Genomic DNA, 27,827 nt, shown 5'->3' on the forward strand with positions numbered 1-27,827 from the left:
ACTAACTGTGCTCTGTGACCTGGAATGAGCTAAGGACAGTGGGTAAAGAAATGAAAATGTTTTTGTTCTTTGCTATGGAGCCTGACAGTTTCAGGTTACTCCAGATCGTGGGAGTAACCTGGATTACTGCAAGGTCTGGAGTAACCTATAACCTGTTTGTCTGATCTGGCTTGAATTGGTCAGATTTGGGACCATAACAAAGGAACGCTAGCTCAAGATGCCCCGAGTGCGATAATGCAATAAAGTAATAATGCTTTGTAGCTTTGGGCCAGAGTCAATGAAATGTGACACAGAATGGCCAGATGACCTTTCGGTCTGATAAGAAGTATAGGAATGGAAAATTTTGGAGAAGGATCAGCAAAACCTCTTGAGACCAACCATTATAGAAGTGACTTTGTCCGTGTCATAAATGTGGAGATGATTTCATCAGAATCAAGGGAAGTGCATGGCCAACGAAGACGCCTATCCCTGGTTACTATCTTGTCTATTCTTTGACTGTTTTCGGAAAAGTCTGAAAAAACTCAGTAGGTGCACGATCAGATATTTAGTTTTATATGACTTGCATGCAAGTGATCATTGTTAACTGTCTCAATAAATATATTTGTTAGATTAATACAGATTTTCTCTGTGCTGAACCAATCATTATTATTGAATGTAGAAAAGTAACATCAGCCTGAGAAATTACTGAGGATTGCTCAAACAGCTTCCAAAGCGACAAATTATGCCACAACTAGCAGGGGCAGTTTCTGCTCTACACTGTCTATTAAGTTCCTAGCAATGGCACCGTTGATAGCAGTCACTCACTCGAAGCTTTGGAACGGACACCCTAGACCACCAAGCGGTGATTGGGTACTTCATGACAGAAGGCAACGGTGTACGCGTTCTGAAGCATTCATTCCCAAACTGTCTTCTCACCCAACTCATAAAATAAATGCTTTATCTGCACCTCAGTACAATAAAAAAAAACTAAACTCAAAAGTGATCCGTTCATGTTTTGTTTTACTCTGTCTATGTCGTAGATTGGTTTGTCCCAGGGAGCATCCTTTTACTTTTGGTGAAATGTAAGAGGCTCATGGCATACATCAATCTGCTCATGAGTGGAATCTCATCACTCAGCAAAGAGATCAAGCCTGCTGATGACAATTCATTGCTTCCGAGGAGCTTCAGGATGTGGTATGGCTCAGACCCCCATTTGGATTATGCAGCAACGTGTGATCTCTTTCTGTCCTTCCAATGGCAGCTGTACAGTGGGCACTGAGCCCTGTCAAAGAAGTTCACAAAGCCAAGATAACCTATCACCATTCCACTAACGGTGTGAACGCAGATATGCATCTCCATGGCATCTCTTGCATTTGACAAGTTAAGCCTGACAATGCACAAAACCCTCCACGGTGCATGCTACTGAATCTCTCTGGGGGAACACATCACAAATACTGCAGGGAGGCTGAGAGAGTCCATCTAGAGAAACAACCTGAGAGTGCTGCAGGGCAGGTGGCAGTGGAGAAGGAGAGTGAAAGGAGCAACTTGGTGTCAGAGGCTAGTGTGGACAGGGGGAGGCAGACTGCAGGGAGAGAGAGAGGAGTAGATCAGAGCCAGGACAGTTGTGGGACTAGACTGGACCAATGGTCGTGCCAGATTCCCATTTGGAATCCAAAGTTTAAAATTCAAATCAAAGTACATATATGAGATTATTTTTCCGTGGGCCTGGCAGAATCTGCTGTTAGTTTTGATTGAAACTTGATTTGCCTGTAATGTTCATTTTAATCCAAAAGTTAAAGTTAAATGCCACCATTGCCTTCATTAATCATGTAACCTTTTAAGTAAGCTATTTTAGATCCCAAATGAGGTCAGAGCGTGAAGAGTGTTTTTGTGAGCTGCCTGCACGGCACACAGGGCAAAACTTTTCACCATATCTCTGTACGGACTCACAAAATTCTTCTCATGGTCGTGTCCAGAACATGGTCATCATCAGATTCCTTGGGCAGTATGTTGGCATGGACACTCACTTTGGGTGAGCTTTACATCAATCAAACTAATTTGCACCATTGCAAAACTGCAGCCTGCTTGTATCTCCTCATGCCACTCATTCCTCTCTTCCAATCGGGTTCATTCTCATTAGTGCCCATCTCTGAAGTTGTGCCGTAGTGTGGCATGGAAAATGATGCTCTTTGATTATCATCATCCTCAAGCCCTCCTACTCTTTTCTCTGTGCTCATTGACATCCTCCTGCTCTGGTGAATGGAAACAGGCAGAGGTTCTTTCCGAATCCAAAAGGGAGCAAGAGAGGTCCACACAGAAACGATGCACAGAACACCTTTGTGGTCATAGATTGCAATGAGAGTAGGCATTGTATATAGAAAGAAGATTTGATGTTATTGGTTTAAGGACTAAGACCCTTTTTCCATAACGCATGTAGCAAGGCGTTGGCAGTCTCATCAGAGTGTGATCTCATCAAGAATTATACAGATCACAAGGTAGAACTTCCTTACTTGACAAATTTTGTAATATTTTGAGGTGGACTCGGTTTTGCCTGAGTGTTAAATGAAGCAATTTAGTGCATGCCAAGGGCACGCTCATTCAATTTATAGTTTTTTTTAAGTTACAATTAGAATTATATTTGCTATGCCTGAGTACAAAAAGCTAATAGGGTAAAGAAATTAATGGCAGAAGTAGAGATGAAATACTTTGAAATTCAATGGTCCAGAGCTCTTGATGTTTAAGATCAGCAAGAAAGGAAAATAGGGTGATGCATCCCTGATAATAAAGGATGAAAAAAGAGAAAAGCTGAGGATCTCGGCCAGATAATCAAGTTTTAGACCTGGTGTAATTGGAGCTCAGAAATAACAAAGAGCAAACAAAGCAAGTGGGAGGAGATAATGGGCTCTAATTTTTTTTAAAATTCAGACATATAGCATGGTATCAGGCCCTTCCAGCTCATGATCCCCTGCTGTCTAAATACTCCACGTGACCTACATTTTGGAGGATGGGAGGAAAGTGGAACACCAAGAGGTAGCCTATGCAGACTCTGAGAGAATGTACAAACTCCTTATAGACAGTGCTGGACAACTAAGTAGTACTTGTAGCTTTAGATTGGGAAACTAGAGGAGCAAGGAACAAATGTCACAGTAATGATCTGGTCAGTCTCACGTACACAGAGAATTTAAATTGGCCAAAACATCTTGGAGGACAAGTCCAGGGAATGCACTCCAATTTTCTGGAGCTGAGCATCCAGCTAGGAGGCAGATTATTTGAGATGCAGTTTCATGCAACAAGGCAGACTAGTTAGGAAAAGGAATCACGTAGCTCATAATATGATCTAATTCCATTTGCCATTGAGAGTGATGCGATTCAGTGTAGTCCTGGGACTTTAATTTAAGGAACGACAATGAAGATGCCTCATGTCAATAAACCAAGGTATATTATGGCTTAAGTGAAAGCTAAATGGGATTTCACCATGCTAGTCCTACTTTTTTAAAAATAAAAAATTGTTTTTGTTTTCTCCCTTAGATCTGTATTTCTTGTTCTTTAAAACACCATTAAGGGAGCTTCACCGACATTACAATGTTCTTGCAGTTCATTTTAGAGATGAGAGAAACTTTAAATGGATGGAAAGAGATCTTTAATTAGGTATAATCTACCTTATTCACCTTCCATTAGATGAATGATTTGAGTTCTGTTTGGATTTATTGCTAATTTATAAATAGCATTTGCAAAATGTGATTCATAGAATTAAACAAATGATCAGATTTGATAGGCTTAATAAGGCATGGGTAAAACATTACAGAGTATCGTAAGCAGTTTTATGCACCTCATTTAAGGAAGGATATACTAACACTAGAGTGGATTCAGAGGAGGTTCATAAGGATGATCTAGGAATGAAAACGTGATCAAATGAGGAAAGTTTGACTGCTCTCAGCCTGTCCTCGTTGGAATTTAGGAGAATGAGGGGGGATCTTATTGAAATATTTCAAATGTTGAAAGACATATATGGAGTCGATGTAGAAAGTTTGTTCCCCATGGTGGAAGAGTCCAGGACAAGAGGGAACAACTTCAAGATTGAAGAGTGACCACAGAACAGAGACGCAGAAGAATTTATTTAGTCGGAGGGTGGAGAATCTGTGGAATTTGTTGCCACAGGTAGTTGTGGAGGTCAAATTATTAGATGTATTTAAGGGAGAGATTGCTGGGTTCTTGATTAGCCAGGGCATCAAAGGCTGTGGGGAGAAGGCCAGGCAGTGGGGGTGAGTGGGAAATAGAATAGTGGGGCAGACTCAATGGGCTGTTTGGTCTATTTCTTCTCCCAAGTCTTATAGTGTTATGAGATAGTAATTTATGAAAGGACTTTCTGATTTCCCCATTGCATTGTTAGAGCAGCAATACGATCCCATTGAATCATAAGGACACCAATCTTATATACATCAGGCTCCTGCTTAGTCTGGGATTTTGACGCAATTACTTCATGACAGAATAGTGTTGGAGGTTTGGGGCTAGGCAAGAAGGTACACAAGATGCTGAATTTTCCCCTTTTTGCTCATACCAAAAGTTAACCAGAGCTTCTGTTCTACAGAGAAGCCGTCAGTTACTTGGTTTCATTGGTGAGATGCCTGCTCCCTGAAATGTGCAGGGAAGTCTCTCGTCAGGCTCACAACCTAGAAGAGTGAAAAAAGACAGCTCCACTATCCCATTAGATCTTATTTCAATCCACAACGATCACAACCCAATTAAATTAGAGGTTTACATTTGTCATCAAAATGTACAAATCATATTAAACAAAAATTAATTGAGAGTGTTCCTTCCATGATTGAACTTTTTCATCCTATTCCCCAGGGAAACCAAGCTGCATTTGGAGGTTATTGATTTTCTTTCCATAATTCTCCAATTAATGGCTGCTAAGTACACAAAGGAAAGTTAGCTGGGCAGACATGCACACCAATCTTTAGCCCAGTTAAATCTTTTCTCAGGTGCATGTTAAGATTTCAATAAGATAGGCAAAAGAATCTCTTCATTCTTACAGCCAATCTTCATCTGTCAATCAATATTATTAGAAAGAAGAGATTATGAGGTCAGTCTCAAGTTAGTTTTGGGAATTGCCTGTGTGAAAGTCAACTGTAAAAATCATTTGTGGTTTGATTTTGGAGAAGAGAGCAGTAATCTCTTCAAGTTAATGCTGATCAGACATTGCAGGACTCTTTCAGCCATTGCTGATTTCACCTTTCCAGCATTGTCCTATTGATGCCATTGGGTTGAAGTTCTGCATGACTGCAGGTGAGATTCCTGCCTGTTTCAATGGGATGGACAAGAACAGCAAGGATCTCGCCTGTTTCAATGGGATGTGCAGGTGGAGCAAGGGTCCTGCTTATTACAATGGGTTGGCAGATGAGTGAGATTCTTGTCTGTTTCCATAGGATGAACGGATAGAGTGAGACTCCTTCCTGTTTCCACGGGATAGGCAGGTGGATTGAGGCCCCTGCCTGCTACCATGAAATAAAAGGACAGCATATCTCAGCCATGGTCACATTAAATAGGAGGCTTTGCAAAGTCTGCTCCTACTCGTATGTTCTTGTGCTAACTGTGAGCAGGTGGAATGTGGCTCCTGCCTCTTTCCATAGGACAGGCAGTAAATACTGTTCTTGCCACACCTAGATTCCGAAAAATGAATAATAAAGAAAAAACAGTTGCAAGGCTAGAAAAGCACTTGATTTTCTAAATCCCCTTTGGCTAATGAAAACTACCATTCTTCAGTATTTCTGTTCTTTCTGTGCATTGAAAGTCTGAAGATAATTTAAGTAGGTGGATAATTAGTCCTTGCAATTAATAATTCCCAATCATTTTTAATTTTTAAAAACATCTTGGTGTACAAATGCAGTTAGCATTTTTATTAACAAGATGCACACATTCATGAAATTACTTTCTTGCAGCTGCTTAGAGTTTGCAGGACGAAATGGGATGGGGAGCAGCACACACCCTCTGAGAGGACAGGAAATCAGACCAGCTCTATTGCAGCCCAAGATCCACTTACTCTGTCCTGTAGGATGGTTTACTCCCCAAACACAGAGCAATAAACAATCTGTAGTTTGCTTATTAAATTCATCTCACTTTGCCGAAATAAAGAAGCTGCTATCTTTGGGAGATAAACAAAACTTTTATCCTTTATACAGTTGAAAAAAACTGCAACAAATGTTTCATCACACGCATCTACCTTGTCTAAAGGTACCTCAGCCTGACAGAGATTGCTGATTCTACTGGTTCTGCCAATTCAGGCGATCTTAGAACCTCCATGCTATTGGGTAAGTGATTTATATTTCTGTTTTTTGTTTGATTTTTAGTTGTTCTGAATGGGAATATTTGATTATTCTCATCAGAGCTGCTCGCAAAGAGTTGCCACTGTAAGGTACCATTTTGAACTCTCTCAACAACAAACCACCCAGTCCCCATCCCCTATCCTTCTGTTGGCAGATCCTGGTGCCCCTGAACTATGAAATTAATACTGAACTCAGTCTGCTCTGTGGAAAATAAAAATGAGAAAAAAAAACTTTTCATTCTTTGTTCAAAACATCATTCAAAAAATGATTGTTTTGGAGTTTGTTAGCAGATTAAATTTTCTGATCCTTACTGAAATTTGAGATACCTTTGAATTCCTTTGTTTCTCAGAATCATAATCAGAACCTGGATTTATGGTAATGAACAAGTCATAAAATTTGGTGTTTTGCGGCAGCATCGTAGAGCAAACATTCATATTATAACCATCTTATGACATTACTATAAAAATAAAATAACAATAACAGTGGACGTAAAGAAAGGCAGTGTCTTTGGCTCATTGATTATTCAGGAATCTGATGGCAGCAGGGAGTACTCATCTTTAGGCTCCTGTAACTTTTCCCTGATGGTAGCAGAGTGAAGAGGTCATAGCCTGGGTGGTGATGGTTTTTGAGGATAGAGGCTGCTTTTTAAAGACACCGCCTCATATAGATGTCCTCAATGGAGTGTAGTCTAGTGCCTGTGATGTCACAGGCCAAGTTAAGACCTTCTGGAATTTATTCTTGTCCTGAGAGATGGCGCCTCCATACCAGACAGTGATGCAATCAGACAGAATGCTCTCCACAGTAAACCTGTAGAAGGTTACGAGAGTCTTCAGTGACATACCGAACTGCCTTAGACACTTCACAAATTATAGCAGCTGGCGAGCATTATTTGTGATGGCATCAACATGGAGGTTCCAGGACAAATCCTCAGACATGTTGACACACAGAAATTTGAAGCTCTTGACCCTCTCCACTACTGAACCCTCAATGAGGACTGGGTCGTGTTCTCCTGACTTCCTCCTGAAGTCCACAATCATCTCCTTTGGTTTTGCTGACATTGAGTGCAAGGTTGTTGTCATTGCACTACTCAACAAGCTGATCTGTCTCCCTCCTGTACGCTTCCTCATTGCCATTTGTGATTCTGCTGACAACTGTGGAGTTATCTGTATACTTGTAGATGGCATTGGAATTGTGCCTGTTCAACAGAGTCCTGGGTGTATAACAAGTAGAGCAATGGGCTAAGCACACATCGTTGGTGGAGGGGATGCCTGCATTGATGATCAGTGAGGAGACGTTTCCAATTCATACTGACTGTGGTCTTCCAATGAGAAAGTAAGTTGCAGAGTGAGGTACAGAGGCCTAGAGCTTGCAGCTTCTTGACCAGCACTGAGGGAATAATTGTATTGAAGGCTGAACTCTCATCTATGAAGAGCAGCTGCATGTATGAATTTCTGTTTTCGAGATGATCCAGGATTGAGTGGAGAACCAGCGATATTGCATCTGCTGTGGAGCAATTGTGATGATAGGTGAATTGCAACAGGTCTAGATCTTTACATAGGTACATGTTCATTCTGGCCATGACCAGCCTCTCAAAGCACTTCATCACAGTAGAAGTTAGTGCTACTGGGCGATAGTCATTGAGGCAGTCCTCACTAATCTCCTTGGGTTCTGGATTTTTGATACCCTTTTGAAGCAGGTGGGAACCTCTGACTACCACAATGAGAGGTGGAAAATGTCCGTGAATACTCTGGCCAGTTGGTTGGTGCAGATTTTCAGTACCCTGCCAGGTGCACCTTCAGAACCTGACACCTTGCAAGGGTTCACCCTCATGTATGATGTTCTGACATCACCCTTACAGGGTTCTCAGCCTTTTCAAGGATTCTAATAGCCATTATTTTGGTTCTTATTTCCAAAGCAGGCATTGAAAGTGTTCAGCTCATCAGGTAGTGAAGCATCGCATCCATCTATAGTGTTTCGCCTTCGCTTTGTAGGCTGCAATGGCTTGTGCTTCCTACCATAGGTGGTGTGTATCTGTCTCTGTCTCTAGCTTCCACCAGAATTGCCACTTTGCTTAGGTGATGGCCTTCCACAGGTTGTACCTGGACTTCTTATAAAGATCTTGATCCCTGTCTTTAAATGCCCTTGTTCTTGCTCTCAGGAGGTTGTGAATTCTCTGATTCATCCAATGCTTCTGCATTTGGGAACACCTTGTATTTCCGTGTGGGCATCCACTCACATGTTGCATATTCATTCAAGTCTATGGTTGAGTTCTTGAATATATTCCAATCCACCAATTCAAAGCTCCCCCACTTTCCTAGACCAAACCTTTGCCATATTCACTATCGATGCTGTGGTTCTCAGTGTCTGCTTGTACGCCAGGAGTAGAAGTACAGCCAGGTGATCAGACTTGCTAAAGAGTGGTCATGGGATGGCTAAATATGCGTTCTTCATGGTGGTGTAGCAGTGGTCAAGTGTGTTGGTTCCCCTGGTCTCGAATGTGACGTATTGGTGGTAGTTTGTTAGAGGTTTCTTCAGGTTGGCCTGGTTGAAGTCTCCCACAGTGATCGGAAAGGCATCCGGATGTGCTGTCTCGTGGCTGTTTATCACAGTGCTCAGTCCCTCCAGTGCCGGCCTTGGGTGGAATGTACTCTGTGACCAGGATGATGGTGGTGAACTCCTTCAGCAGGTAGAATGGTCACCAGATGTTCCAGTTCGGGGGAGCAGGACTGGAACATGACCCTCATGTCTGTGCACCACGATGCATTGATGATGTCATAAACGCTATCTCCCCTAGTGTTTAATCAGTGTGATGGAGGGTGTAGCCCTTGGGCTGCAGAGCTGTGTCTGGAATGTTTCCGCATTTAGCCAAGTTTCTGTAAAACACATCACACAGCATTCCCTGATATCTCTCTGATGTTGAATTCTGGCTTGGCATTCATAAAGTTCACTCTCCAAGGAGTTTACATTGGCCAGGAATATGGTAGGGAGTAGAAGCCTCAGGTCCCAGTGTCTCAACTTGACCTGTAGCCCCCTCTACGTCCATGTGGTTGGGTCTTCTTTACCTGGCTCATGGGTCCACTGCTGGAGTTGCTGTTGTACCTGCTTGAGCTGTTTAAAGGTACCTCAGCCTGATGGAGATTGCTGATTCTACTGGTTCTGCCAATTCAAGCGATCTTAGAACCTCCATGCTATTGGGTAAGTGATTTATGTTTCTGTTTTTTGTTTGATTTTTAGGAGTTCTGAATGGGAATATTTGATTATTCTCATCAGAGCTGCTCGCAAAGAGTTGCCACTGTAAGGTACCATTTTGAACTCTCTCAACAACAAACCACCCAGTCCCCCTCCCCTATCCTTCTGTTGGCAGAACTTATCGTCATGCTCAATAGCCTCTCCTTCAGCTTATCCCAGCTTCTCGAAGTCAAAGGAGTAGCTATGCATACAAGCATGAGTCATCTACACCTTCATCTTTACCAGCAATATCGAGGAATCCATGCTACAAGCCTGAACAGTCAAGTCTCCTCAACTCTTCCTCTGGGTTGAGTAAGACTCCTGGAAGTGATGACCTACTGTCTGAGTTGAACACAGTTCTGTGAGATTGGGTGGGCCTGGAACAGCTGGAAGTATACAACGCTCTGCTCCCGGCTGGAAGCATGTCAGACTCAATGAGGAAAAGCATCATCACCCTCATCTTCAAACAGAAGAGAGAGAAGGAAGATATCAGGGATTGGAGACCTATTTTATTGCTAAATGTAGAATGTCCAAAGCCATTGCCAATCGAGTCAAGTCTCCCCTGGGGCAGGTGATCCACCCAGAGTAGACCTGCATGGTTTTGGGTAGGAAGATCTCGGATAGGCTCGCGCTGCTCAGGGATACCATTGCCTATGTATAGGAGAGGGGGTGGACCAGGAGAAGATTTAGCTTAGACAAGGAGAAAGCTTTCATCTGGATATTGCACATGTACATGTTGGATGTGTTCTCCAAAATAGGCTTTGGGGAGGGAAGCCAGGATTGGATTAAACTGCTCTACACAGAGACCTGTAGTGCATTCCAAATCAATGAGCAGGTAACAGATAGCTTCCACATCAAGTCTGAAGTTAGACAAGGCCACCCACAGTCTCCTCTCTTATGAATGTGCTGCATAGAGCCCTTTTTCAAATCCCTTAGAAAAGATGAGGCCATAAGAGGAGTGATGTTGCCAAGAAGTGAAGGCTCTAAGGTCATGGCCTCCCTGTAAATGGTTGACATCACCATCTTCTGTTCAGATACATGATCGGTCTGGAGATTGACCAGCATATGTGGACAATTTGAGTCCACATCAGGTGCCAGGGTTAACCAGAAGAAGAACGAAGCATTGCTCTTTGGTAACTGACTCCACCAGACCACCAACCTCTTTACAATAAGATATAATTACCTGAAGACACCAGCAATTTGGTTTGGAGGGGTTGAGGCACGCAACAAAAATTGTTTGGAGCAGATCGCAAAGGTACACCAAAAATAGTGTCCATGGAAATGGTGCGGTGATCCCTCTCGATAATGGGTCTTGGTATTGCTGTAGCTGGTGCATGTGTGGCCCATCTCCTGCAACTCTGCCCCAACAGTTACCAGTTTTCAGATTCATATGGGGGTCCAAAACAGATAGGGTCCAAAGGAGCCCTATGTAAAAGTTGCCTGAAAAATGAAGCAAGGGTATATCCAACGTGGCCCTCATCCTGATGACCACCTTCATGTGTGGCTGCATCTGACTGTGCATGGAACCAAAGTACAAGGGCACCAAGTGTCACTATGTGCTGAGATTTGACCTCTCCAAATGTTGCAAAGAATATGTTGGGCCCCAGTGCTGTGCATTGTCTCAGTTAGCTGGACTTTGCCACACCGCCTATCTTTCATGGAAAAGTTTTTCCCGAGCAACACCTTTGACTACAAGGTCATCAGGCAGTGGTCAGCATGGAACATCCTGTGGAAACTGAGAGAATGAGGACTCGATGGATCCAGTGGGATGGTTCCCTGAGCAGACTGTCTAGGTCATCTGGTGGAATGCCTCATCATCAGGGCTCACAAACATCCCCAGGACTTGACTGGGCTGGCAGTGATAGGGGCCCTCCCAATGAGATCCTTCTTATACAACCAGAACATCACCCTCCATACATGTAGTCCTCGGGACTGCTGAGGCAGAGTGGAGACTGTTCCCCACCTCTTTGCTGAATCCAGATTCACAAAGAGTGAGTGGAGAAGGATGCAGAGTCTTTTTGCCATGGTTCATTCCCAACGGCCGTGTGACAGTGGAGTCTCTGATCTATGGACGGTGTTCCTGGGGACAAACATCCAGAACTGCTGGAAGACTGTCAACTCGGTGAAAGACGTTCTTTGGTCTGCACAAACCCTGTTAGTCTTCTAACATACCAAGCTGTCAGTCCGGAAATGCGGCTGATCAGTGCATTCCAGACTGCAGGAATACATGTTGAGTGATGCGCTGAAGCTTGGAGCAACCATTGCAAGGATTCTATGGAGAAGAACTATAGTCTAGAGTTCTCTCATTAAAGGGCACTGAGGAGATGATACTGAGGGGAAGCCCTTCAACTGACAGAGGCGGGAGAAATCATGAGGTGCCACAGAGGTGGTAACAGAGTATTAAGAGAAGAATGTAAAATGTGCAATAACGAGAATGTGTTGATGTGAATGACACGATGAATGTAAAAATTCTTGAATGGTTTTCTTGCATTGTAAATAATTTATTCTGAATTAAGTTTTTTTTTGGAAAAAAATCTTCCTCCGCTACATCGATGACTACATTGGTGTTGCTTCATGCATCCATGATGAACTCAACAATTTTACAATGTGATCTCACTACCAGACACACCTTTCCCTTCCCTCCCCTCCCCACTTTCCAGAGGAACTGCTCTGTCTGGGACTCCCTCGTCCGTTCATCCACTCCCACTGACGGTCACTACGGTACCTACCCCTGAGATCGCAGGAAATGCTACACTTGCAGCCACACATCATCCCTCACCACCATTCTGGGCCCCAAACAGTCCTTCCAAGTGAAGAAGCACTTAATTTGTGAGTCTGCAGGGGTCATTTCACTGCATTTGGTGTTCCCATTGTGGCCTGCAGACTGGGAGACCATGGGTGAGGACTTTCTCTCTGTCTGCATCCATAATAAGGACCTCCTAGTGGCCAACCATTTTAATTCCACACACCATTTCCACACTGACATATCGATCTATGGCCTTATGCACTCTACCCAGAAATGGAGAAACATAATTTAACATTCCATCTGGGCACTCTCCAACCTGATGGCATTAGCCTCAACTTCTCCAGTTTCCTTTAAACCCCTCCCCTGAGTTTCTCTCTTTCCCTGCGTGCTTTTCTCCAGGCTCAGACAGTGAAGGGGTGGGAAGGCAAAATGATTCTGCTAACAGTGGTGCTGGCTCACAGAACGAGCAATCTGGATTCAGTCATGACCCCTGGTGCAGTCAGTCTGGGGTTTGCATCTTCTCCCTATGAGCGAATGGTATTCCGAATCCTCCCAAATCCGAAAAACACATGGGTTAGACATGGTTTAGCAGGTGTGTGGGTGTGGGGGGTGGGAAGTTGAGAAGAATGAAATGGAACTAATGTAGGATTAGTACGAATAGTTAGGCGAACACAGTAGGCTGATGAGATTGTTTCCATCCTGAATCATGATGAGATTCTAAATCCTGCACTTTCATCAATATTAAAATAAACACTGACTTTCATTGACATCAAATGTTTGGTGCAGAATGACACACGTTCTCTCTGCTCAGCACTGGTCTTTAAGAAGGGATGTGACCTACTACTGAAGTAATATGAGATGGGAAGTTGAAGCAATAATAAATGGAAGCTGAAGCATCAGCCCTCTCAGTGGACCTTTTGAGTGATATCAGGCACCCGGTATTTGTCAAAACTGAATGTTACAGCATTCGGTGGAGTGAAACATAAATGTCTGCAGATGCGGTTTATGGTAGCAACAAACAATAATGCTGGAGGAACTCAGCATGTTTCATAGTGTCCAGGCCTGAAACGTTGGTAAAATATCTTTACCTCCAATGGACATTGCCAGACCTGCTGAGTTCCTCCAGCGTCTCTGTGATTTTACTATTGCATTTAATTTACAGTCTTCTGGCAGACTCTTTCTACCTGACCTGATGGCACCAGGAGCTGATTGATATTCCCCGATTTTATAGCGGCCATCTCAGGCCAATACTGTCGAGTGCTGTCTTTCATAAATTGTTTCAGAATGACATAATTGGGAACAGGTGGGAATTTGAACCAGCCGTCTGATTCCAAAGTATCTGCTGTTTGATTAACCTAGCAGGGAAACAAAAAGACTGCAGCCAAAACAGAGTCAAAAAGGAACATTTGGTGACTCGTTTTCACTTGGTGAGAATAGAAGTAGGCCTGTCTGCCTTAGATTCCAGCTGCGTGATGAATTATATTCTGCCACATTCTGTTTAAGTCCTTATTCCAACTCCGATTTACCCACTAGACCATGGAGCATGGGAAAAAACAGAGAAAACTCATGCAGACATGGGGAGAACGTACACATTCCTAACATGCAGGTTGGATGCAAAACTGGATCACTGGCACTGGAATATTATTTCACTGAACACTACATTAAATGTATTACAGTGCAACGTAAGGAGCACCTGCATAATCCAACCATCCCTCCTACCATTTCTGCTAAAGGCTTCCTGCTTCTCTTCTCTCTCTCTCTCTCTCTCTCTCTCTCTCTCTCTCCTACCTGCCACTTATTTCCAATTTACCTTCCTCCTTCTTTCCCATCCTTGCCTTCCCCCCATCTCCCACCAGTCTATCGCCTCAACTTCAATGAATCCTCTCTCCCATCCCTCACCTTTCTTTCCTCTAATTTACTCCTCTTTCTCTCCTTGCCCCTTTTTTCTCTTTCCCCATCTTCCTTTATCCTGACTTCTCCAGAAGCTATGCTCTCTAACCCCATTTCCTTCTCACCCCTCTCTGTCCCTCTCTTTTTCTTTCCCAATCACCTCTCTCTCTCTCTCTCTCTCTCTCTCTCACCTCCACTCTTCCTTTTAATGGTTCCCCACCAGCTCAATCCCCTCGTTTTCCTTACATGGATTGAATGTCCTTTTACCTGTGGAATGCAGACACTGGATTGTGGATAGGCCTTCAGCCACGCCTTGAGTCAGAGAGCAAGTGGGATGGGTCTGACCACACTGGTGGCCTGCTGGGAGAGATGGTCAATGGCCGTGCAGGGCAGGAGTTCTACTAATATTATAGTCCTCAATTGTAGCGGAGGAGGAACATCTCAGAATGTGCATCTATTGGGGTGGCAGGAAATGGTTGGATAGGCATTCCAAAGTATACTGGTGCAATTGAAGGTGGGAGTTGTTTCACTGCATTGAGGTGGCTGGGTGTTGGGGATGGTGCCCCACAGCATGCTGGTCCTGTTTTAGAGGGGGTAGCAGCATCCCAGAGTAGTGTAACAATGTGTGTACAGCAAGGAATTGGAAATATCCCACAGCATGCTAGTCCTCTGGACATTATCACACTGTGATCTGGTTCTGTGCTGGGGGGTTGGGTGGGGGATGATGGAAGTGGGGAAGGAAGGAAGGATTCAACAGATTGTTGGACCTCATTCTACAGCTATCCCACTATAATCACACCTGAAGGATTCTTGCTTTTTCCCTATTTTCCCCATTCTGCCTTGGGCATATTCTTCCACTCCCATACTGCTTTACTACTTCACTGCTTCACAGCCTCTCCCTGGGTTGTGTGTACATGTACATTCATTATCATCCCGAAACGTGCTGCACAATAGTCAGATTTTCTATAAGATATATTTCTTAAGAGTACAAAACATGAAGTGAAATCCTTAATAAACACAGACAAGCCATCAGACTTGAGAAACATAACAGCTGGAGGTACTCAGTGGGACAAGCAGAAACTATTCATATTCATGAATGCTGCCAAACACACTGAGTCCCTCCAGCTTCACTTTGTTAACCCACCAGACTTGAAGGGTTCTTTTTCCCAGTGTGATCTACTTTGCACCATTTAAAAAGTGTTCATGAGCTGTGGTCATACAATCACTACACTGGCCACACTCCTACCAGCCTACTCCAGGGGGCAACCACTGATCCTGCAGGTAGGTAACCTGGAGGCTGGCCCCACATTCTGGCTGTCAATCATCGGCCCAGATAAAGACTCAAGCTTTGGGGACAGTCAGACACATGGAGCCAGCAATATAATGAACCTGGTGTGTACATGTTTAAGCTAATTAAAGCCTGTTGTACAGTCTGTGGACATTGGACTTTGCCATCATAGGACTTCACGCAGTGCTCACAATTTAATTAGCTTAAAATTAAACAGACCGTGGAGAAATTCCTCACCATTGAGAGGCTGGACATCGACCCTCAACAGCCGGATGTTCCCGCATATTTCGAGATCTGGAAGCATGCGATTGAGGCGATGATGCACATACAGGTTGAGGTCATCAACATTGACCAGAAGAGACTCATGGTACTTCACATCAAGCTGGGCCCACAGGCTTTCCAGGTTCTCCGAGGCTGCATGGATTTCAAACCAGCGATGGTCGTCCTGGAAGGCATGTAACAGACCCTAACAAACATACCCTATGCCTGGTACCTGTTCAGCATCAGGGTACAGCAGCCAGGTGAGATGGCAGATGCTTCCCTGGAGGCACTACGAGAGCTAGCACGCCCATGCATGATCGAATCTGAGGTGACTGCTGGGCAGGTGGAGCAACTCGACCGAGATGGCTGCATACAAAGGTTGAGGGCGACTCAATAGAGGCCATTGGAGGAGATTAATGCCTCCTTTAACAGGAAGGCCTCCCCTAACTACTGGCCAGGCTGACGCCGACAACAACAGTCGCTGAGTTTCCCCCATGGAAGAGACGATCACCACTGCCAATGCAATCCACTGCTGTAAGTACTGCGGGCCCCAGTGTGAGTCAGACAGGCGCTTCCTGAAGAACTGCTTCGTGAGGAACTCGCATTACTCCCGATGTGGCAAGAAAGGCCACTTCACTAAAGTGTGTCTCTCCAAACCCACCGAGAGCACGACAGCCGTGCATAACCCACTGGGAGCCCCTCTCGATTCTCTGGGCACCCCCACGTGCAAATGCCAGGCAGCGCCATTACTCTGCCTGCCACTTCCGCCAACAGCGACGACGTCACCTCCAGCCCAGCTATCCAACCACCATGTGCTCACAACAGATACCACCATCTTTCATCATCGAACTGCTGCCCGCTCCAATGATGTCTCTTCTGGCCGGGTCACCGGAACACACCCATGCCATGTGCATCTCATGGGCACTGTCATCACAGGCCAGCTGACCCCCAACTACCCCAACTCGCCGATCAGACAACGTGGTCTATACGTGTGCATACAAAACCACATACTCTTTGCACCCCACGCTCCTGAAGACACGCATTGGCTGCTACTCGTCACAACCATTGGAGGGCAGTGACTCAACCGGAGGCATTCACCATGCTAATGGAGGACATTCCTCATGGACTTGGATGCTCGATGATGTCAAAAGGAAGGCAATGAAATGCCTGTTTGTTAGCGGTAGTTCTGAGAGTTTTGTGCACCCGAATGATGTTTGTACACTGAAACTCAAAGTATATCCAGCGAACTTCGCTATTGTCTTTGCGGCCCAGGACCACTTCATCACTGCACATGGGTGCTGCTTGGCGAGTTGGGGTGGGGGGGGGGGGGGGAACCTGTGGTCCGCTGTCGGTCAGAAGCAAACACACAAACCAAAAGACTGTACAACAGACTAGATTCGACATAAACTTCCATAGAGCCAACTGTGAGAAGAGCTGCTGTAAACTCTGAGAGTGTCTTCGAAGGTCCGGCTCAGGTTTATATCCCAGAGGATGATTGACACCCGACCAGGTGGGGATTGGTCTATTCAGGATGGCTGATTGACAGCCGGCCAGGTGTTGTCCCCATGCTCTTCTGCAGGTACAGAGGTTTACCCCTGCAGTAGGCCAGTGGTGTACCATCACAGAACATATCAAGGGTTCAGGCTTCTGGTCATGCCCAAGTACTGTGCCCCAGCTACCGTGGTACTAGACTTCCAGTATCACCTCCAAAGCCTCACCCTAGCCTTCAGTGGCCAATTCCCCCCCCCCCCACCCACTCATCATCCACAGCACAAAGTCCAGTGACTGCCCCCAGTCCATCTGTGGACTCTCCATTCTCTGGATACCCCCTCCATCCCCCTTCAACTTCCTGATGTCGGACTGCCAGCCTATAGCAGCCAAGAGCAGGTGCTACTGTGCAGCCAATAGGGCCTTTTTCAAAGGCGAGGTGAGACAGATTCTGGCAAAAGGAGTTATAGATCCCAGCACCAGTTCCTGGAGAGCCCAGGTCCTTGTTGAAAAAGGGGGCACCAAACTAAGGATGGTTATTGACTATGCTCAGACCATTAACTGGTACACCCAGCTAGATGCTAACCCACTGCCCTGCATCATTGTCATGGACAATGAAATAGCCCAGAACAGATTTTTCTCCATGATTGACCTGCATTCGGCCTACCATCAGCTCATCATCCATGCTCAGGATAAACTTTATTCTGCCTTTGAGGCAGACAGTTACATCTACCAGTTTCGCTGGGTCCCATTTGGAGTCACAAATGGAGTTTATGTGTTTCAGTGGGAGATGGACCATATGGTAGACCGACACAATCCAAGAGCGACCCTTGCATACCTGGACGATGTCACCAACCAGCAGGTCCACAATGCCAACCTGGAGATATTTCTCTGGATGGCAGAGGTGTTGAACTTCACCTACAACAGGGAGACGTGTGTGTTCACCATCACTCACCTCGCATTCTGGGATTCATCATAGAATATGGGGTGATCAGTCCCAACCCCGAACACATGTGCCCCTAATGGAACTGTCCCTCCCCTACATACTCAAGGCCCTCCGTGGGTACCTAGGCCTCTTCTCTTACTACTTCTGACGTTGCCCTCCTTGCCACCCTTAATCAAGGGGACAGACCCATGGCCTTTTTTTCCAGGACCCTCCACAGTTCAGAGCTCAGACATTCCACCATCAAAAAGGAGGCCTAGGTGATTCTAGAAGCAGTCCACCACTTGCGCCACTACCTGGTAGGCAGGAGGTTTACCCTGGTTCTTGTTCAGCACCACATACAGAGGCAAGATCAAAAACAACAAGATCTTGTGCTGGAGAATCGAGCTGGCCACGTTCAGAAATGACATCCAGTATAGGCAGGAGAAGCTCAACAACTCCCCCGATGCCCTGTCCCAGACATGCACCAGTGTGCAGATCGAGCAACTTCAGGGACTGCACAACACCCTTTGCCATCCAGGCGTCACAAGCCTGAACCACTTCATTAAGTCCCGGAACTTCCCCTTCATCTTTCAAGAAGTCCAGACCATGACCTAGTCCTGCAGGGTCTGTGCGGAGTGCAAACCACGTTTCTTCTGTCCACTCAGCCATTTGAACGACAGCGTCAACTTCAAGGGACCACTGCCTTCCATGAATAAGAACATCTATTCCTCTTGGTCATAGACAAATGTGTGTTTTCCCTTCGCCATCCCTTGCCCTCCATGATAATGCCTCCATTATCATGGCACTGGCATAGACCTTTACCATGGTCGGATACCTGGCATTCATCCACCGTGACCATGGGTGCAGCTTCATGAGTGAGGAACTGCACCAGAACCTGGCAATGTCAGGCATCACATCTAGTCACAGGACGAGCTATAACCCTGTGGCAACGGGCAGGTGGTATGTGAAAATGGGGTAGTCTGGAAGGCGGTCCTTCTGGGCCTAAGGCCAAAAGGCTGGTCCATCAACTACTGGCAGGAGGCCCTCCCCGAGCCACTTCACACCATACAATCTCTCTTGGGAACAACAATCAATCAGACCCTTCATGAACACTTTTCTCCTTTCCTAGGTAATTGGTGACTGGTGTCTCCCTGCAAGTGTGGCTGACACCTCTGGGACCAGTACTCCTCCGCAAGCCCATGAGGACTTACAATCCGACCTCCTGGTCGAGCAGATTCACCTCCTCCATTCAAACCCAAATGAAGCCTACATCGAGTACCCCAATGGACGTGAGGACACCGTCTCAACCAGGGACCTGGCACCAGTAGGGGCCCATCCCTCTCATCCTGGGCCCTCCTGGCCCATCCAGGATCCCCTAAAAGCCAACACCCTCTTTCTACCTCTTCAGAGGGTTCCACTCTCTACTGTCCCACCCCACACTTACATCACCCTCTCTACCAGACACCATCCTGCCCACCGGCCGCCCCGGACCCAGCCAACCCTCAGGCAGCCTTGACCAGGAGTCTGTCCTGTGATGGTCACAGATGACTGCTGGACCACCTGAACTTGTAGATATTTCCCCCTCCCCTGAGAACTAATTTTAAGAAGGGAGTGAATGTGGTGATACAACCACTACACTGGCTGCACTCCTACCAGCCTACTGCAGGAGGAAACTATTGTACCAGTAGGTAGGCAACCTGGGAGGCTGGCCCCACCTGCTGGCTGTGAATCGCCAGCCCGTGTAAATACTTGAGCCAGCCCCTTTGGGGACAGACAGATATGTGGAGCCAGCAGTGTACTGAGACCTGGTGTGTATAAGTTTAATTTAATTAAACCCTGTTGTACAGTCTGTGGACTTTTGAGTCAGAATCATTTGTGTAGCAGCGCTCACAGGAACTGAAACAACTGGGGACCAATTAGATCAATAGTAATATGGTAAGCTACGGTGGTAGAGTAGTTGCTCATAACTTAAATGTAGCAGAATATATTCAATGTTACTCTTTATTTTTCCTCAGGCATCTCAGCATCCATTAATATTCTTAAAAACACAGAATACACGCTGAACATAAATTATGGCAAAAATTATCTGAAGGAATTGAAAGGTTATTCTGGTTGAACATCCCACAATGAAATTTCTTCATCCACCATCTAGAAACCATGACCCTACATTTGATTCTCAGCCATTACAGTTCAGTACAGTTTACCTTTCTTATCTTTGAGAATTGAAATACACACATGACAACAGGCTGTAGTGCCCTATCTGGTGACAGTACCTTACGCAAGTGGCAATAAATGACACTGGAGACAGTAGAGTCAGGAATCAGTACCTTTATTGTGCTTAACCACAGCTTTTATATTTCCCTCTGCACGTTTCACACTGAGCCTTCTGGGATGCACTTTCTAGCCTCGGGTGTCGGGTGCCATAAAAAGCGTGGGCTCTTATTCGTGCACTTTTCCTAATTGCTGGTGCCTGACTTGTAGCTGGAGGACTGGGACATCGTTGGAGGCTATGCACCCAGGTAATGCACTTCCTTAATTATTGTGGCTGCGTGCGATTCTGTTGTACGCGTGGGGCTCCCGCTAAACCACCCCCCACCCCCCCCAGAATCGTGGCTGCCAGACCCAGATTCCTGCTGGTAGTTCAGCCTGGGGTGTCTTCTGGGACGTTTCAGAGGTGACGAGATCGGTCTTGAAAGGTCAGTGTGTGCCAGTTTCAGTAGTTAAATTGTGAACATACACTCTTGGCCCACTACGCCAAATGTAAATACTATACCTTCTCACCAGATTACCATAAAGGGCCCCTCATATGGGCATTGAAATGCTGAGCATTTCTGACCTTTCCGAACCATCACGAATTTTGCAATCAGTAGGTTGTGCGGCACCAGATGTTTGGAGCTCCTGTGAAAAACCGTGGGATAGGGTTGTTTTGCCCTATTGCTATCTCCCACACGACGTAAAATATTCAGGTCAGCTGTTCAATTTATGTCATTATCGAACTGTACATCACCTGGAATGGATAGTGGAGTTCCAGAGATCATCTCAGCAGTCGAAACTGGCAGTCCTTCCTTTGGTGCTATATGTATTCCCAATAGCACCCATGGTAATTTGTCCATCCAGTTCGGCCCCTGCAGACTTACCTTAAGTGCCAACTTTAAATGCCGATGGAACCGTTCCACAAGTCCATTCGATTGAGGATGATAGGTGGTTGTGTGGTGTAATTTACTTCCACAGAAGTTTGAAATCTGTGTCCACAGGTGGGAAGTAAATTGCGTACCTCTATCTGAAGTGATGTGACTAGTACACCAAATCATGCAACACAATTAAAAATACAGGTCCATGCATACGTCTCCATGTCTGCTGGCTGCATAGGGATTGCTTCCGGCCAATGAATAAAACACTCAAAAACAGTAAATAAATATCTCATCCCTTGACAGACTGGCAAGGGTCCAATTACATCCATGTGGACATCCTGAAATTTTGCATCCACCGTAGAGAATCTTTCAAGCAGTACACGCGAGTGTCTGTGAATTTTAGCTTTTTGGCACTGAATACAAGTTTTGGCCGACAGGGTAACATCCCTGTTTAGACCGTACCACACATAACGATTTGACACTAGTTTAATGGAAGATCTAATGGAAGGATGCGAAAGATTATGTATATCATCAAAGTACTTCCTGTGCCAGCTAACCGGTAGAATGGGTCCAGGGTGTCCTGTGGAAATGTCGCAAAGGAGTGTGGGACCACTTGCCTCAGTAGTGATTTCCTCAACCTGGAGACTTGTATTGGCGGTAGTGATTTCCTCAACCTGGAGACTTGTAATGGTGGTTTTGTAGGTTTGAACTTCCTCATCCCGCTGCTGGTCTTCCGCCAACTGTGCCGTGTCGCTTCTACCCTGGACTGCAGAGATAGTTGGTCTCGATAGGCCATCTCCCACCGGATTGGAAAAACCGGCAACATACCTAATGTCAGTCGTGAACTCAGAGATGAATGACAATTGGCGTTGCTGCCTCGGGGACCACGGGTCAGATATCATACTCATGGCCTGCACGAGGGGTTTATGATCAGTAAAGGCCGTAAACACTCGATTCTCCAGCATGTATCTGAAATGGCGCACTGCCAAATACAATGACAGTAATTCTCGGTCGAATGTGCTAAATTTCATCTCTGTAGGTCGAAGATGCCTGCTATAAAACGCAAGTGGCACCCATTGTCCTTTTACCTGTTGTCTGTAGTTAGCGAGATGGGAACTTCGTGATCTGGGTGGGCAAGACTTGCTGCAGGTGCCAAAGAATTCTTGGTTTTTTCAAAAGCCATGTCCGCTTCCTCATCCTAATGCAATATATTTGATCTTTTTCTATTTAATAGGTCAAACAGCGGGTGCATCACGGCTGCCGCTCCTCTAATGAAATGATGGTAAAAGGTAACCAATTCTATGAATCATTGCAAATCCTTCCGAGTATGAGGCCGGGGAAACTTGCGTATGGCAATCACTTTGTCCGGCAACAGTATAGTTCCAGTACAAGAAATCCTGTGGCCAAAAAAATCAATTGCAGCTGTACCGAATTGGCATTTTGCGGGGTTGACTAAAAGGCCAAAATCCTGTAATCTAGCGAACAGGAGATGGAGATGTCATTTATGCGATTCCTCATCGGGCCTCACTATGAGGATGTCATCCAAATATACGAAAGTTCCTTCTAAGTCCCTAGTGACAACGTCCATCAATCTTTTAAACTTCTGGACTGAATTCTTCAGATCAAACGGCATTCTGATAAATTCAGAGACCAAAGGGGGTTATAATAGCCACCTTTGGAACATACGCAAGGTGAAGTGGAATCTGATAGTATCCTTTCACTAAATCTACATTGGAAAATATAGTAGCGTTAGCCAACCGTGCTGAGAAATCCTGAACATGAGGAATTGGATAGCGGTCGGGGACGGTTATATTGTTCAACCACCTGTAGTCCCTACATGGCCACCAACCTCCACAGCTTTTAGGCACCATGTGAAGGGGTGAAGCCCATGGACCTTTGGACCTGCATACCACCCCTAATTCCTCCACTACTGCGAATTCTGCTCTTGCAATTGTAAGCTTGTCTTTTGGAAGCCGACGAGTCCCAGCATAAACAGGTGGACCAGCTGTATCAATATAATAATATACACCATGCCGCAGCTCATTATCCTGAAAATTAGTCATCCACAGTCCCGGGTACTCTTTACGTATCGAGGCGTATGCATTCGGCTGAATCACCTGAACTCTTACTGGTTGGAAAGAACGACGCATTCTTTTAAGGGGCAAACTTTGGAAGTTAGCCGTGTTTATCAGACGGCATTTATGTATATCAACCAGGAGACCAAGCTCTCTCAAAAAATCCATGCCTAACAGGGGAAAACCTACTGAGGCCACCATGCATTTCCAGTAAAATACCTTTGAACCCGTATGTATCGTGACCTTCCTCATTCCGAAAGTAGGAATCGTGGTACCATTAACAGCTGAAAGCGGTGGAGTACGTGCTCCTTGTGGCAACTCAAACTGTGTTGGGGGAACAATACTGAACTCAATCCCTATATCTATCAAGTAATCCAGAACTCTTGTTTCCTTGATCAGGATGTGGTCGCTGTACTGCAACACATGCCAGTGGTCTTGGCGTTTCAGGGGGCTCGGACAACACAGCTGCACAGATGGGCTGCACCTGCATTCTGTTAGCCTGTGGAAGGCGATAAAGTTGGTCGGCCTCTCTTCCTACCAGATGCAGCTCTGCAAAACTCATGTGCGCCACTCCCGCCACCACATGCATTGGTAATTTCGATAAAAACAGTGCCTCGAAAAGAAAGCAATCCGTATGGCCTGCAGCTAGTGATACCAACTCTTGCATTAACTGGAATGGACTACAGTCCCCCAGTTTTTGTGTATTCAAAATCCTTATAGCCCATTCTTGACAAGAAAGCTCAAATGTTTTCAGCAGAAATTCCTGGAATTTAGTTTACTTCTAGTCCACTGGTGAGTTATTGATGAATGAACTCACCCTTGCTGCGGTCGTAGTGTCTAATGCACTCACAACGTGCCAATATCTCGTGTCCTCAGATGTAACGTTCCGAACCACAAATTGCGCTTCGGCCAACTGCAGCCAGCTACGTGGCTGATCCAACCAGAATGGAGGCAGGTGAACTGCTACTGCATTAATCACCACCGGTGCTGCCGCCAGCGAGGCTGCGTCGACCTCCACCTTCAAAGTCGTCGGTTGCTCGTCCATGTCAGTCATGTGGGACTCAGTGTAGCTGAGGCCCGTCAGGGTCACCAAAATATGTAGTGGCCTATCTGATGACACTACCTTATGCAAGTGGCAATAAATGACACTGGAGACAGTAGAGTCAGGAATCAGTACCTTTATTGTGCTTAACCACAGCTTTTATAGTTCCCTCTGCACGTTTCACGCTGAGCCTTCTGGGATGTGGCAGTGACGTCACTTTCCAGCCTTGGGTGTCGGGTGTCATAAAAAGATCTTTTCCTAATTGCTGGTGCCTTACTTGTAGCTGGAGGACTGGGACATCGTTGGAGGCTATGTGCTCTGGTAATGCGCTTGCTTAACTGTTGTGGCTATGCGCGATTCTGTTGTACTCGTGGGGCTCCTGCTACAGGCCCATGTATCTGAGCCAGTCGGCTTGTCACTCGATTCCTTGAAATCATTGCTCTTTATCCTTAAAGGAGAAGCTAATAGTGTCTTGTGGAGCTTTTGTGGAAATTTCACTATCCATCCTTCATTCAATACAAAATCTTTTACCTTGAAATATAATGTCAATGTGATGTAAAGAAAGTAATCAATGAGCAAAACTTTCACTCATGTATGTCTGGAAGTTATAAGACTGTCACCAAATATAAAACGTTTTTTGTTACTCAGGATTTCATAAACAATAGTCTTCTCATTTCAGAGTTCCTTCTTTTTCCTCTATAGTTTGAGCAAATGAAAATACATTCATTTGTGACTAGTGTGTGTGCCTCAGGTTCATTTGTCATATGCATTAATGATCTGGATAATGGGGGGGGGGGGGCGTAAATTGGATTAGTAAGTATGCAGATGATACTAAGATAATGGAGCTGTGGATAGTGAAGAAGGGTTTCAAAGCTTCTAGAGGGATTTAGGCCAGTTAGAAGAGTGGGCTGAAAGATGGCAGATGGAATTTAATGCAGATAACTGTGAGGTGTTACATTTTGGTAGGGCTAATCAAAATAAGACATACATGGTAAATAGTAGGGCATTGAAGAGTCCAGTAGAACAGAGGGATTTAGGAATAACGGTACATAGAAGATTTACTAGAATGTTGCTGTGGTCTAAGTTACATGGTAAGGTTAAATAAGTTAGGTCTGTATTCTTTGGAGCAATAAAGGTTGAGAGGGGATTTGATTGAGGTATTTAAAATTATTAACGGTATAGATAGTTGATGTGGAGAGGCTTTTTTTTAAAGGTGAGTAACAAACAAGAGTTGAGAGTTATGGAGCAAATGTTTAGAGGAAACACGAGGGGGGACTTCTTTACTCAGAAAGTGGTGGGTGTGTGGAATGAGCTTCCAGATGAAGTGGCGGAGGTAGGCTCGATATTAGCATTTAAGGAGAAGTTGGATATGTATATGGATGGGAAAGGAATGGAGGGTTATGGGTTGAGTGTGGGTCAGTGGATTTAGATGGGAAAAAGTGTTCAGCATGGACTAGAAGGGCCAAATTGGCCTGTTTCTCTGCTGTAATTGTTATATGGTTATATAGTTACTTGCTTATTTCTCCAATCATCATTTTTTAAATTTAATTGAAAAAAAGCTTTGATTTAATTTAGAGTTACAGCATGGTTACAGGCCCTTCAAACCCCATGAGACCACGCTACCCAAATATACCCATAAGACCAATTAACATACCAACCCCATATGTCTTTGGAATGTAGAGGAAGTTAGAGCACCTGGAGAAAACCCACCAATACACAGGGAGAAGGTGCAAACTCCTTATAGACAGCACCTGATTTGAATCCAAGTTGTTGGTACTATGCTAACCATGGCACCCTATTTTACCTCAGCAACAAAGGTTTGATGAACTTTACTTACTCATTGGAAACATTGTATGAACACAAAAAAAAACCTTACCAATGATAAACATGCTTTATAATGCAAATATTGCAGAATATGTGTCAGATTTTGCATTTTTTTTTTTACACGAAACATGTACAGCAAGATCCATTCACAGTCTTGGAAATGCACAAAAATTCATGCTGATGTAAAAGAAAACACTAATTAGGAGTGGTCTCAGAGGTTTAACATACGTGTCTTTCTGGCTGAATCTTCTACAAAAAGAGATGAGATGTCTTCATCCACTCCTGCATCATTCTTGGCAATACAAGTATAAGCTCCAGTATCTTCATAGCGCACGTTACTAATATGCACTCCACTTCCATTTGCTAAAAATAAAAACATACATATATATTAATTTACATTGCTGAACAGGCAATCAGCTTCGCATTTATTCAGTTAACCCTTCTTCAGTCTTGATGATGGGCTCCCACCTGAAACGTTGACAGTTCATTTCCTCCCACTGATACTGCTAGACCTGGTGACTCCTCCAGCAGACTGGGGTTTTTTATTTTGTTCCTGATTGCAGCATCTGCAGTCTTGGTGTCAGGTTTCAAAAACTTTGCTTAAAATTGCTTCCCAATTACACACAATTGACCTACACCCCAGGTACGTTTTAAACAGTGATGGAAAACCTACACAGGCATGGGGAGAACATGCAAACTCCTCCTTACAGACAGTGCCAGATATGAACCTAGGTCACTGGTGTTGTAACAGTGTTGTGTTAACTGTGGTAATATTGTGATTTTTGGCACTTTAAAACTGCACTGCATGTAAAACTAATGCTGAATCAGATTCCTTGCAAAAAACTGTGAACATGCCCAACATGCACAAAATATACCCAGGGACCAACAGCAAAACAGTGCCTGTGCCAATGGGACCAAAATAAACCAAATGCAGCTTGTGACAATTGCCTGTGTAGCAATTTGAGAATGATGTCAGCCCTTAAAGGCACACTCCCCATGGCAGACATTTAACAGAAACCTGCATTATGGTTGCAAGGAAGGAAACAAAGCTGACGGGTGGGATGGAGAGAGACCCCACCTGTGGAGATACACCATTATATACTGTTACTTGGTTACTGGCACTCTGTATATGTTTGGTTCATATGTATGGTTGGCCTGCCTTCCCTTGATGACTCCATCCCCCGGAATCACCTAATAAAGCTAAATCTCTCCCTCAGTACGAGTTCTGCGATCAGTCCAGAACAGGACCATGGTCCAAGTCTTATGGTATTAAAAGCCTGTGTCCAGTAACTCCCGCCTTTTGGTGTTAACGATAGTGTATCACTACCATCACTGAATGAAACACAAAAGACCTCACAAGCAAGGTGCAAGGAACAATGATGGTCCTGTGCTGCAGGTGAACACAGAGATCCATTTTATTCGTAAGTGGAAGAGACTAGCAGGAGTGGTTCGAATGGTTTCCTCTGGGTCTGCAAAACCCACTCCTTCAAGCAATGGAAGAAGCAAGTTCCATGTCCTAAAGAATTATATCAGAGTGAGCAGCTCACTGCTGGAACGCAGTTCAACAGCTGCATCAGAGATTCCTTCAATGATGTCATCAATGCAGGTGTACCACCAAAAAATGTAT

The 27,827-nt window shown here is 44.9% G+C and overlaps 1 protein-coding gene across 6 annotated transcripts in view; it reads right to left on the reverse strand.

Annotated features, from left to right (window-relative positions):
- fstl5 (follistatin-like 5) overlaps positions 1–27,827 on the reverse strand; it is an 810,780-nt gene that overhangs the window by 112,820 nt on the left and 670,133 nt on the right. For all 6 annotated transcript variants that reach the window (XM_069926256.1, XM_069926258.1, XM_069926260.1 and 3 more), the window contains one exon: positions 26,429–26,563. In XM_069926256.1, the coding sequence (XP_069782357.1) occupies positions 26,429–26,563 (135 nt within the window). The remainder of the gene's footprint in view (positions 1–26,428; positions 26,564–27,827) is intronic.

Source organism: Narcine bancroftii, chromosome 3, assembly GCF_036971445.1.
Source record: "Narcine bancroftii isolate sNarBan1 chromosome 3, sNarBan1.hap1, whole genome shotgun sequence".
Lineage (NCBI taxonomy): Eukaryota > Metazoa > Chordata > Chondrichthyes > Torpediniformes > Narcinidae > Narcine > Narcine bancroftii.